This window comes from Pungitius pungitius, chromosome 7, assembly GCF_949316345.1.
Source record: "Pungitius pungitius chromosome 7, fPunPun2.1, whole genome shotgun sequence".
NCBI lineage: Eukaryota > Metazoa > Chordata > Actinopteri > Perciformes > Gasterosteidae > Pungitius > Pungitius pungitius.
In genome coordinates, this window is record NC_084906.1 from 385,873 (window position 1) to 398,455 (window position 12,583).

At 40.4% G+C, this 12,583-nt stretch overlaps 1 protein-coding gene across 3 annotated transcripts in view; it reads left to right on the plus strand.

The window, feature by feature from the left end:
- Nucleotides 1-12,583, plus strand: part of nlgn1 (neuroligin 1) — a 187,816-nt gene that overhangs the window by 65,508 nt on the left and 109,725 nt on the right. For 2 of the 3 annotated variants that reach the window (XM_037468705.2, XM_037468707.2), the window contains one exon: nucleotides 8,849-8,908. The exons of the other annotated variant lie outside the window; for it this stretch is intronic. In XM_037468705.2, coding sequence (XP_037324602.2) covers nucleotides 8,849-8,908 — 60 coding nt within the window. The remainder of the gene's footprint in view (nucleotides 1-8,848; nucleotides 8,909-12,583) is intronic. 3 annotated transcript variants of the gene reach the window in all.

Here is a 12,583-nt window from a genome sequence, read left to right on the forward strand (position 1 = left end):
TGGGACTCATCATTTTACACGTTGCAGACTGTGGACCCAATCCATCTTTGGAAATGTTTCTCAAATTGTAGACTTTTGGTCTTCTTTGCATATTTTTTGTGCGAGTTTAGAGTCCACTGGAAACCCCTGTACATTTAGTAGTGTACTCAGTATCATGAATGTGGCAGGTGTGTTGTAATATAGTGAGAAGGTTATGTGTTCTATTCCTCTATTCACAGATTTTCTCTTGGTCTTTTAACTCGCTTTGAACGTGGCGAGTCATGGATTTGGTCTTTATTTGAGGATTTACGGTATGTCATCATTATTAATATCAAAGTCAATAAATTGAGCAAGACAAATAATATTTACATGCATTTCAAGACAGCTTGTCTAAGTTAAGTCATCAAACAAACAACCACGAACTGCCTTCATTTGAGTACATGGACCAAATGGAGAAAGGAAACACTGAAAATAACTGCTCTAAATCAAGTGGGTGTGGAAAGGCCCTTGGATGCTGGCAGAATCATTACAGTACATGATGTGCTCTCCGTTTGATCTGCTCTTTTGATGTTTAACTAAGGCCTAATGCTCCCACACAGGTCCTTCCTGGGAAGGACATCTGACTAATAACCTACCGTGTAAGACCTTAACCAAGATGTCGGCTGCTAGTCCCTTCTTTGATAAGTCAGAAACTTGATTGAAGGACAAGTCCAGTCTTTAAGACCCAAGGCACACCGCTAAAATGCAAAAAGCTGTCTAATTAGATGATACGAAGGGCTCATTAAAAGTGTATTTCTATTCCTTTTTTCCAAAGTCTCAGCTTTCTCATTTTCACACTAGTCACACATCTTCCCTCATGTGCCACTTCCCAGACCTCTCGCCTGTTCCAATTGACTTTCAGACATTGACATTGTGTGCGTTTGTTTCATCAGCAAGCAGTAGAAGGAGAGAGAATGTCAAGGAATGTACGAATTGAATTATTAGTACAACAGGAGTGGCTTGGGTAGGAAAAGTGTGATTAGATGAAATGTGTGGCGGTGGAAGCAGAAAAAGGAACAAGAAATGTAGCGAGACACAAGGTGAGAGGGACGTCAGAGTGGAGTCCTCACATGCATCATGTCTCCAGCAGCCTCAGCCTGTCACGGCGTGTTGGCACAAGATTGTTCTAAGCTACTAAGAACTATGAGTGATCAATTTCTTTAGAACTTGGCATTCATGTGTTTACAGCAGCAGATGTTCTCTTTGAATGAAGCCTCTGAGTTGTAGCTCTGACCTTGTTAGGCTAATGTTTCGACAAGTTTGTTTGCCACCACCAACATAAATTGGTATAGAGCAAAAGTATTTCTCTGCGCCAACAGCTAAATCGTAGTGCGTGGGGTGACAGCACATTAATTACATCCAGTCAGTGTCAGTTGACTATTCATGATCCACTTGTTTTGGGGGTTATAGCAAAAGCAGAAAAGCAGACGCAAATGTAGAGAGGACATGGTGAAAATACGAACCTTGGAGGTTAAGTAGGCACACAAGTCACATGTATATAATCATTGTGGAAATGGCTTCAGGTTACTTGACGTTCCATATAGATATGATACATAATCCTCAATTTCTCAAATTTCACAGTCAGTTAAGTCCCAGGGATGAATGGGAGGAACTCCTTTGATCCTTTGCCAGCGGAATGACCCCCCCCACCCCCCAGACTGTTAATTCCATTAATTTAATAAGTTATTATAACACTATGTACATCATTTTACAATACATATATAGGCATCAAATCAATCAAATGACCCTGAATTGGTTTTAAAAATCGGACTAGCTAAAGCATTATGTTGTCACGTTGATTCAATTTTATTTAAATGTGACCATCATCATCGACAGCGATCTATAACCCCTCCCCACCCCAATAACAACAAGTAGTAGCAGCAACCAAACGGAATAACGCTTACCTTACTCGGATGACTGACTGGAGTCAGGGTTACTTTTGGCAAATTTGGCAAGCAAGGATCGCTATATAGCACTACCAAGTTTACAATTTGCATGCGTGGTGACTCGACGATTTATTTTCCCCTATCAGGCGATCTACTGGCACTGCCTTGACAATCGGCCGGTCGATCACCATGAACCTAATGAGCACCCCTGATCTACTGTGTTAATTAGGGTTCATGTGCTTGTCTAATTAATTCAGAAAGCTTCAGAAAGAATCCGAAAAAAAACATGAGACAGGTAATGAAAAAGAAGCAGGGTGTTGTAGAATAAAGGTCGTCCAGGTCCCTTCATATTCATCTGAGAACTCCCCAAGTACATCACACTGTATCTGCAGATGTCTGTTTGCTGGGTGTCTGCTGGTGTCTCAGTGCAGGTCTCGCCCACACAAAACATACCCAGATACGTGCTGCTTCCATGCCTCCTCCACACCGTGACACTCGGGGCCGGAGGCATCCTGCTTTTTGCTTGACTGTCTTCCTGTGCTCTCTGTGCTATTGTCACCACCGCTGAAAGGACATTTTGGTTTAAAAGTGACCGAAACGTCCTCTTTGGCTCAGGGAGGAACATATTAGAATTTGGCGATTAGAAGTCAAAGGTCACTGAGAACTCATGACCGAATAACAAAGCAATTATAATCATATTATGCATGACAATTATAATTTTGTTTCAAGGTTATTTCATGTAGTGATAAGAATTTTGAACGTGCATGGTTTGATGGATGCAATATTTTCATTTGAGTATTTCCAGTTATATAATTAAAATCAGATGCTCCTAATCTTTTTAAACACCTTTTTTTCACATTTGGTTCCGTTCCACTGATGGGGGTGAATTGCATCGTTCTCAAGCTTCTCTTTAATTGAACTATACCTTCCACTTTCAGTGCGGGGGCAGACAGTCACCTCATTTAACAAAGAGCATATGACTTTCCTCTTTGAAAGAATTATAGTTAGGGCTGGCTCAGGTTAGCCTGGAGCAGCCCTTAGATGCTATAGGCTACTGGAGGACTTCCTAGGACACACTGAGCTCCTCCCTCTTGCCTTTTATAAGAATTCACGTCGATGATGATCTATGACATTAATGTATAATTTTCTCCCTCACACACTCCCTTTTAGGATTGCATAATCGTATGATCTATGTTACAACACATTATTTCCATGGCAAATTTTAGTCATTCCACAGATAACTCATCCACACAGCCGGAACAAATGACAGCATTAATCAGTCCTCTCATGCACATCTGTTTAGATGGTTTCACAGTCGCCTCTCTAAAGAACAATTGGGCAGCAAACGCATTCAAACAGTGTGTTTTGGGGAAATGAGATGGATACAAAAATAAAAAGGGCAGAATAATTTGAGTATTTCAAAAGTAAAGTTCCTTATGTCAGTCTGAAACTCTTGGTCAAGGTTAGGGAAGGATTCTTGCCCCGGTTTAAAGAAACCAGCATCGACCGTTGGGAGATGGTAGGGATGCAAATAGCAGCCTCTTCTATCAAAGAACCACTCTTTGTATGCTGGGCCATCCGCCCGCAACTGGTCCCTGAGGCTTTCTGTTCTGTTGGAATTGTAACTTTTCAAAGCAGACTGTCCAGAAGGCACTTCAGGTGTAGAAAGCTAGAAAGTAGGCAGGACTTTCTCTCTACATCTCTTTGTGAATTAATGATAGGACTATTTCTGCCGCTTTCCCTGTGTATACTGTGTAAATAAAAGACAATGAATGGCGTTAAGGAGACAGATTTGTCTTCACATTATGACTCTACTGTGTCTCAGCACAGATCCATTAATCAGAGGATCGGCGGTTTGATCGCCCCCCCCGATGTGGCCGCATGTCCATGTCACCCTAAGTCTAGCTATAGCTATGGCGACCGTGTATGGTAGCAGTACATGAATGGATGAGAATGGCTGAATGATGTAGTGTTACATTTATTGTGTGATACATCCAAAGCTCGCCAAAGAACATTGTATATGTTGGATGTAGAGTCCTGCAATGGTCTAACTGCTGCCCTGATTCCAATCTGTATTTTAAAAAAGCTAACCAGCTGTTACATTTACTGTGCAAGAAAGCAGGTGCAAGTATTCATTAAGCTAATAAAAGTACCCCAACATTTTTGACTAACTTTTTTTCAAAATGTTTATATAACATAAAATATTGTCCACGCTGAGGCTTCAATGTGGAAAAGGATTTCTTTTAGAGTTTACAGTTAATGGGATTCAAAGGGAGGGAACTGTGAACTCTTCTTAACCTCTTTCTGTTTATTCAATACTGTGATACAGCCTTTACAGCAGCGCCTCCACAGTGGACTCTGCATGAAATTGAATATACAATTTAAATGTGGTTGGATTGATGTCTTTAGACACTGCAAATACAATGGGGGATGGCGTGTCTGAACTACTGAATTCAAAATGGAAATAAGTGGATGAAAAGTATTTTTGGGTTAAATATAGTTTTGACTCAGTTCTTCTCAGTTCTTTTTCATTCTTCACTTGTATCTACTTTTTGATATTTGCTCTATTATACTTTTCAGTTTCAGATTTTTCATTTTTAGTTTCAGATCTTTTTTTCACTTTAGTTTTTTTCGCATTCAGACCCTTGGGCGTGATCTGGCGTGGAGGCGGGCCATCAACTGAGAGGGCCGTGGTATCATGAGTGACAGCTTAGAAACTGAACGGATGCAATGTTGTTTGAGTTTGTTAAATTGGAAGTATATTAACAGATTCAGACTTCAGACACCAGTTGTAGTTCAGTGACTACCACACAGGCAGATAAACCATATGTTAAGACCTGAGCCTCAGGATCACACCCCTATAAAGATCACACCCTTTGCCTACACTGCTCACACTGCCCTCATTGAAGAGAATGAAATGGATTCTATATTTAAAGTTTACAGCCTGTCGGGATTTTATCCAAGGTCAGTCAGTAGTTATACCTATGTGGCTCATTGAGCCGTGCGCTCTGTTAGATTCACTTTCGTAATGTGTATCTGTGATTGATTAAGCCGATGTCTTTCTATGCTTGTGCAGACCCTGACTGATGCATGCAGAGAGCAATAGCTATGTAGCGGTGGCCCCTGTGCTGAATGTGCGATCGATGCAAAGACTCCCCTCGCAATAATTACCTCATCCAGAAGATGGGGAATGCCTGAGGGTGTGTGTGTGTGTGTGTGTGTGTGTGTGTTATCCTTTATGCAATGGTTTTTGAGTCACAGAGAGTTTCAGAGTATCAACCAGCGTAAAGCTCCACTTCATCAGTCTGCAATCAATGGTGATGGATGAGGGATGAAGCCATGAGTGTAGAAGAGAGAGATGGACGGACATAAGCAAGCGACTGCCTAAAGCAAGGGACAAGGAATTATACATTATAGACTTGTGTGTTATAACTTTTGATGCCAAACAAATATATATGGAGATACATGCTTTTGTATTGTTTGTTACACATAAACAGAACCTTGAGGAACTCCAGTAGGAATAGGACACGGTTCCCACACAGATCCTCTCCAGGTTACCTGCTAAGTGCGGCCGTCAAGGTAGGATGAGAGAAAAGAAAGAGCAGAGCCTGTGACCCCAAGTTCCTGAAGGAAGGAGATGAGGATCTGGTTGTTTACTTTGTCAAATGCTGCAGAAAGTGAGGGAGAAGATAGAAAATAGTTTTTTGGGTTTAGAAAATGAGGATAAAATTCAAGATTGGTAGATCTTTGGGCAGCAGAGATAGAAGCAGAGAAAAAGGAGAGAAGAGATTAAAACGCAAGCAGGTCATCAGTTTGTTCATACTGTATTTACGCCATTTCTATTCCGATGCTGGGATAGTGGCTCTCACGGCGTGCACCGGTCCAGACAGCCACGGCGCCGGAGGGGATTTTCTGGCCTGTTATGTTGTAAGAGGACAGAGAGAGTCGAGAGAGGAGGACGGAGTTGAGAGGAGCTCAAAATGACTTTCCTCAGAGGCCTTTACAGTCTTTACACATGAGACTTTGTGCTGAAACCATCACAATCCCCCCAAAATGAGACCTTCAACAGGGAAAAGAAAGGAAGATACCTCAGGGGGAGGCTGAATTAATGATGTGCATTCATGAGATGTGAATTCTTATAAAATGCAAGAGAGAGAAGCTCAGTGTGTCCTAGGAAGTCCCCCAGTAGGCCTATAGCAGTTGATCTAAGGCGTGGTCCAGGTCCGTGGTCTAGATGATCAAGATAATCTCTGTTTTGTCTGAGTTTAACATCAGGAAGTGGCTGGTCAACCAGCCAACAAGCTGGCTGGGCTCATCTGGCTTGATACAAAAAATGAGTATTGTCTCCATACTAATGGAAGTTGAGTCCTATTAATTAAGTCCATTTTATATTTGGTGAGAATCTGTTGACTTATTGCTTTTGTTTATTACAACCTGTTTTTATTCTTACCACAGATATTTTGGGTACCGTGTTGTGGAATTTCATGAGTAAGTGCCACCAATATTAAGCAAGGAAAAAGAGTGGCAAATGTATTAGTTTCACCTCTACAAACTAGTGAAGACCAATAAATATGGTTTGAAAAAAACATCTACTTTCACGACACAAAGGTGTTACTTGTTAATATGTATTAGCTTTGAGTTTTTTGTCATATTTAGAGGTGTTTCTAAGATTCTCCCTCACTTATGTTAATAAATTGGGTTATAGGCAGTTATGGATATTATATGTAAAATGATATATTAGTAGAATTGGGTTAAATAACTCTGGTGAGCCTTACATCGTGGCCTGATATTCCATGGAACACTGCGATGGAGATCAAGGGGATGGTGATGAAAAACAAGACAAAGAGATGTTAGATGTAAAGAGATGAAAAGTTCCAAGTTCTATATCACTGTTGAAAGCTGATGCCAGCTGAGAAACACACACACACACACACACACACATGCTCCCAGTGACAGGTAGGGCAGTGGAGGTCACTGTCGGGTCCTCTTGTCACTGGGCAGTTTGGAATTGACACCTGACTGCTGTATGATGTCTCTCTCTCCATCAGTGTGTGTATTGTGTCAGTTTGAGTTAGATGGGAGCTGTCATTTCTCCTCTGATCCCCACTAACCCTCAGTCAGACAACACGCCACAGTATTAGCAGCACATGTGCAGCCCAGAGAGGTTCACATCAATCACACTCTTTGAGTCGTAATGCACCCCACAATCCACAAACAGGGTGTTGCTTTAGTTTTTTAACCTTTCTTTGTGTTTTCTGTATCTTTGTAGGCCATTTATTTCACAAGGCAACAGACAGTACACTGTGTCAAACAAAGTTTGATTTGGTCCATGCACTACTGCATGGCACCTTCTGTTTTAGTTGAGTGATTAATTGATATTATTTGTGCCATAGGCCATTGAGGACTTATGTACCTGGGGCAGACAGAATAGCACAGCGAAAGCAAAGCTTTCAAAGAACCGATCTGGAGGTCAATGTCATGTCATTGTTCTTTCATTTTCAGCTGTTACATTGGGCAACCAATGTTGACTTCAAAATGATAACTCAATGTAGAACATTTTTTTAAAAAGTTGTCACTGAAGAGAAATGGATTGAGAAAAAAAGAACTATGTTGAATGATGGAGGAATTATGAGTGAACAATTTTATCATCTGACTTAAAGCCTCTTCAACCCGTCTAGTGATTCATGTTCCATTATCTACTCCATACACACTATGTACGTTCAAACAGTCATTGGAGTCTTCATTGAATAATCCTGCTTTCAGAGAGAGACATTTTTCAGCATCAACGTTATGGATAGACATTCGTTGAAACTTTTTCCATGTTGAAATTGAATGTTTAAAATGTGTTTCTAATATGTGAATGAGATTGGTCATTTTCTCATCAGTAGATGGATGTTTGAGGTGAATTGTATGTGTTGGATTGTGCACGTGCACGAGTGAGAGTGGGCTCAAGCACTGCCAGACTGCATGCTATCAGATACAGTATGTCAAGTAATACATGTGTGTACCTCTGTGTGTGCTCCTGTGGGTGTGTGTGTGTGTTTGTCTTGTTTAAGATAGCACATTAATGCCTCTGTATGAACTACAATCATCCAGCAAAAGCTGCAAAGCTCACCAATGAGCATTGTATTTGTTGGATGTAGAGTCCTGCCATTGGCTAGCTGCTCCCCCTGTTTCTAGTCTGTGTTTTTAACAAAAGCTAACCAGTATTCACTAAGGAAATAAAAGTACATCAAAACTTTGGACTAATTACGTTTTTTGTAAATGTTGGTACAAAGAATAGTATCAAAGTCTAAAATGATTTCCTTCTGAGTTTACAGTTAATGGGATTCAAAGGGAGGGAACTGTGAACTGAACCTCTTTCTGTTTATTCAATACTGTGACACAGCCTTTACAGCAGCACCTCCACAGTGGAATATCTGCATGAAATTGAATGTACAATTTGAATGTGGGTGTGTTGATGTCCAAAGACACTTTGCAAATACAATTGAGGGGGGGTGCCACATCTGTTGAACTGCTCTGCTGTTAAAAATGCTTTTTATTTCCTTTCCTCATCTTCAGAAGTTAACACAATGTCTCTGAGATGTACAGCTGATGCTACTGTATGCACTGTTTCAGAGTTTAATGCCTGTTGATTTTAAGAGGTTTATCCTCAGTTAAGTCTTCATTTTCAAAAAAGAAAAAATCAATTTTTGCCTCTTTTTTTCTTCTTTTTTTACAAGAGAACCTCTTTTCTTTCCCCTGTACTTTCTTAAGTGAACCATGACACAGTAAAACTTACTGTTAACATGTGAAGTGGACTTTGTGGTAATGTTTACCCAGTCTTCATGTCATGTGACAATTCTTCCAGTAGAAACATACTTCTCTTTTGAGAGCATCTTTTAAAAACTATGTGTTCTTGATCACCTTGTTTTTGCTTCATCTTCTCCTTCTTGGTCCTATAGGTCCCCTTACAAAGAAACACACTGATGATTTAGGTGATAGTGACCGCACGGAAGACGAAGGTATTCCCCCCCCCCGCCCCCCCCCCTCCCCCATGTCAAACTGATTTGCATGACAAGGGAAACCAAACCTACCCTCCTCCTCCAATTTTTATCTTCTTTGATTTTCTTACATTTCTTGTCTTTTTCTTGAAAGTGATGGACATTTTCTTTTTGCTCTTTACTGGTAAACTCTTTTTGGCCTGGATGTGTTTTGTCCTTTTCAGCTTGATGTTTAAAGTTTACATGTCTACCACTATTCTTTATTTTTAATACTGAAACATCAATTTTCTGCTTGAATTTGCTTACTTTCTTTTTCTATGTTGCATCCCACCAACAGATCAAGTAACTAATAATCCTTCAGCCAGCTCCTAACACATGTTTGCATGTTTTTGGTTATTTAATCGGTGTAGTATGAGTCTGATCATCTCAAAAGATCCTCTTCTGGCTAACTGGCTTGCAACCATACTAACATTTGGCCATGTTCGCTTTTTGGGCGTCAAACCAACAACCTTTGTATGTGAAACAGGATGAAAATACATTCTCGTCGGGTGATGAACTCATCCCTCTTGGAATTCGTTATAAGGCTTATTTGAAGTGAAATTCTGGGTCCTCCATTCTGATGCTTTGGAGAAATAACACAATCCAAACCGCATATACAAACTAAGGTTAGATTGCATGATAATTGTGGAGGCCTCCTAATGTGGCTTCTGTCAATCGTATGTCCCTAAACATTTAGCAAAATCTGTCAAATCTCTGACTATATATCACCAATCCACGAGGAAGTGGATTCATGAATGTATATGATCCTTCTCCTTTTCCTTGAAATATAAAACTATCCCAACGTTGCTCAGAGACACAACTCCCCTACCACCATCGACCCTATAACTTACACATTTCATTAACTTGTGGTAATAAACACCAACGTGCTCTTTTCCCAGAATCTTTCTGAAATAGATATAGAAAAAGACAATTCTTAAAGGTGGAACTCTTTCATTTAAAATTGTAATGAGAAGTAATAGCAGTAATGCATTTAAAAGCTACGTAAGCATTTAATGCATATGGTTGTTTTTTCATAGCATTTGATCCCAGGTGATTAGAGGGCTTGACACAATTACCATAAGAATCCAGGGCTGGATTGTCCCCAAACCAGTATGCTGGAAACCCATTAATCTCAATAATACAGAAAGATGAACCTATGGCAAAGTGCCATGAACAACAAGTCTTTTGAAAAGTCCTACTAGGAATAAGATTTCCTTGATAAAACCCTGAGATAGAGCGGTTTCCCCTTAAGGCTGTTGGTGAGCGACTTTAAAGCCAGCCACAAAGTCTTAATAAGGCAACTCTACTGTATAATGTGAGCAAGTAAACAGCAATTAGATCCAAACAAGACTCACAACCATCCAGAACCCTTTGATCTGAGCCGTTATGCTGTTTTTCTGGATTCTCCAAAAACACACACACACACACCAATAGGATTAGAAAGTCACATGGATCTATTCAATGCATCACAGCAAGCTTCACATTTGATCTCAAAGAAGGACAACTAATTCAGTTTAATATGGAGGAAAACCTGCTGGAGGACACAGTCTCAGACTCTATTGCTCCATCATGGCAGTGAAACTCTAAACCCTCTTTTGGCCTTGGAGATGCAAACTGAATGAGGACATCCCCAACCTCCCGTTCCCTTTACAATCTCCTTTATACTAAATAATCTGGTGTTTGTAATCCCTTTGGGATGGGGATAGTGATGTTAACAGGAATCTCCCCTGAAGCTGAGGATTTGTTCAAATCTCCTTTTCTTACAGCAAATATTTCAAGTTAAGAGTGGGTGTACTGAAGTGTCAATGATGCGAACTGTGGTAGGGCCCCTGTACCCTACATAAAAGGTTAGATGACAATACATGAGAGATATGAATCGTCCCAACACTATGGATTTATTACTCCGAGTGTGGAGGGCACAGGGATATGGATTTTGTGAACATGAGGAGAAACGTGGGCTGGAAGAAGACATGATAGAGAGAATCTTGGCGCATCCATCCCAGACTGAGGCTGCAGTTGGGGGCTATTCTTCTGCAGCTCCAACTATTGAGGCTTGATGTAGCAGGAAGTGATGCTTCCTTTACACATTTACTCATTCACGTCAATAAGTGCTGTAGGTACTGTATATTTATATGAATATATGAAACGTCAATATGCCATTCTACACGTACTGGTGGACAAGTGAACCCACTCTGAGTCACATCACATGACAGAGGAGCACTTCCTGTTCACGTCCCTATGGCTTTGAGGCTGTTGGTTTGATAAGTCTCTAACGCAGCACAGGAAGAGGAAACCAGGGTTGTTACAACAGCCCCAGGGCATCTCCCAGGGCCTACTCACTGAACACCTGGATCTCTTTGATCATAACCTCATCCAAGAGCAAGAAACAATCTACTCCATGTTGTCATGGTACCTTTCCTCTGACAATCTCTACTTCACACACTATTATCACTGCAAAGACTGAATGGTGGAATCACTTCAAGATTGCATATCATTATTGCGCTTCCCAAAGCAAGCTTTCATCTCGCTGCATGCTTGTGTACAAACGCTTGCAATGAAAAAGAAGGATTCATTTTAAGTCACTTCAAACTGAAAACATCATTATATTAAAAATGATCTGTCATTATTAGCTGTTTTACCTCACTTCCCTCAGCAGAATGAGGATTGATCGATACGCAAGAGTCTGCTTTAGATTTGTTTATTTGGCTTTAAATGTTACTGTGGCAGCCGATGAAAGATGCAGGAAACCATGCTGAGAGTAAAGCTGGATTGTATAAAACCTCAAAACTCAAGTACATTTTAATAAACAGTGGGACACATTTCAGCCAGTCAATTCAGGTAAATCAATCACATGCTCAAACACCGCACAAATATCTAACCCTAAGCTCCCCTTATAGCGCTGACCTTCAGTCCTGCTGGATGTAGTGCGCTGCAGCAGAAATTCATTTATTCACGTAATACTGATATGGAAAAGTTTGACCCAGATCTAACAAGGCATTCAGATATGATAAATAATCCCTTGCTTTAAATAAAAATACACCATTAATACATAAACAAAGTAGCCCTCCGTTCCTTTCCATCATCATCATCGTTTTCATAATCATCATATTCACTATTAATGTTGTCACCATCATTTGCATCAACTTCATTGTCACCACTGCTTGTTGCTTTAATCAACATCATCCTTGGTTCAATGCTAGTTAATGGCTGCATGGCCATGATAATTGCTGACATCATCATGACTTACAGCAATATAAACTTCTTTGTTAAAATGGGTTGTCATGTCCATCATCATCAGCAGCAGCTGACCATCCCCATCCAACCCAACTCGCCAAATACCAACTCCTGGTCACTGTTGGAGGATCCAGGCTTCCATCCATCTGAACCTAGCTCTAAGTAAGCCTGTCTGCACCATTATTACAAGTTAAAATCAGTTGATGTAGTGCAAGGAAGTCAGGTCAACATTGACTTGTTTTACAGCTGGTTTCTAGTTCCATAACATTCAGTCTTTACTTACTAATAGAACAGTTATTTTGTGTCACAAATAAACTTATTTTAACCCAAACTGTGACCTCTCCTAATGCTCACCACCTAGTTGAGTAACCTCAAAACAATACCAGTGTTTATTGCAAAGAAAAGGAACGCTTTTGCACCCAC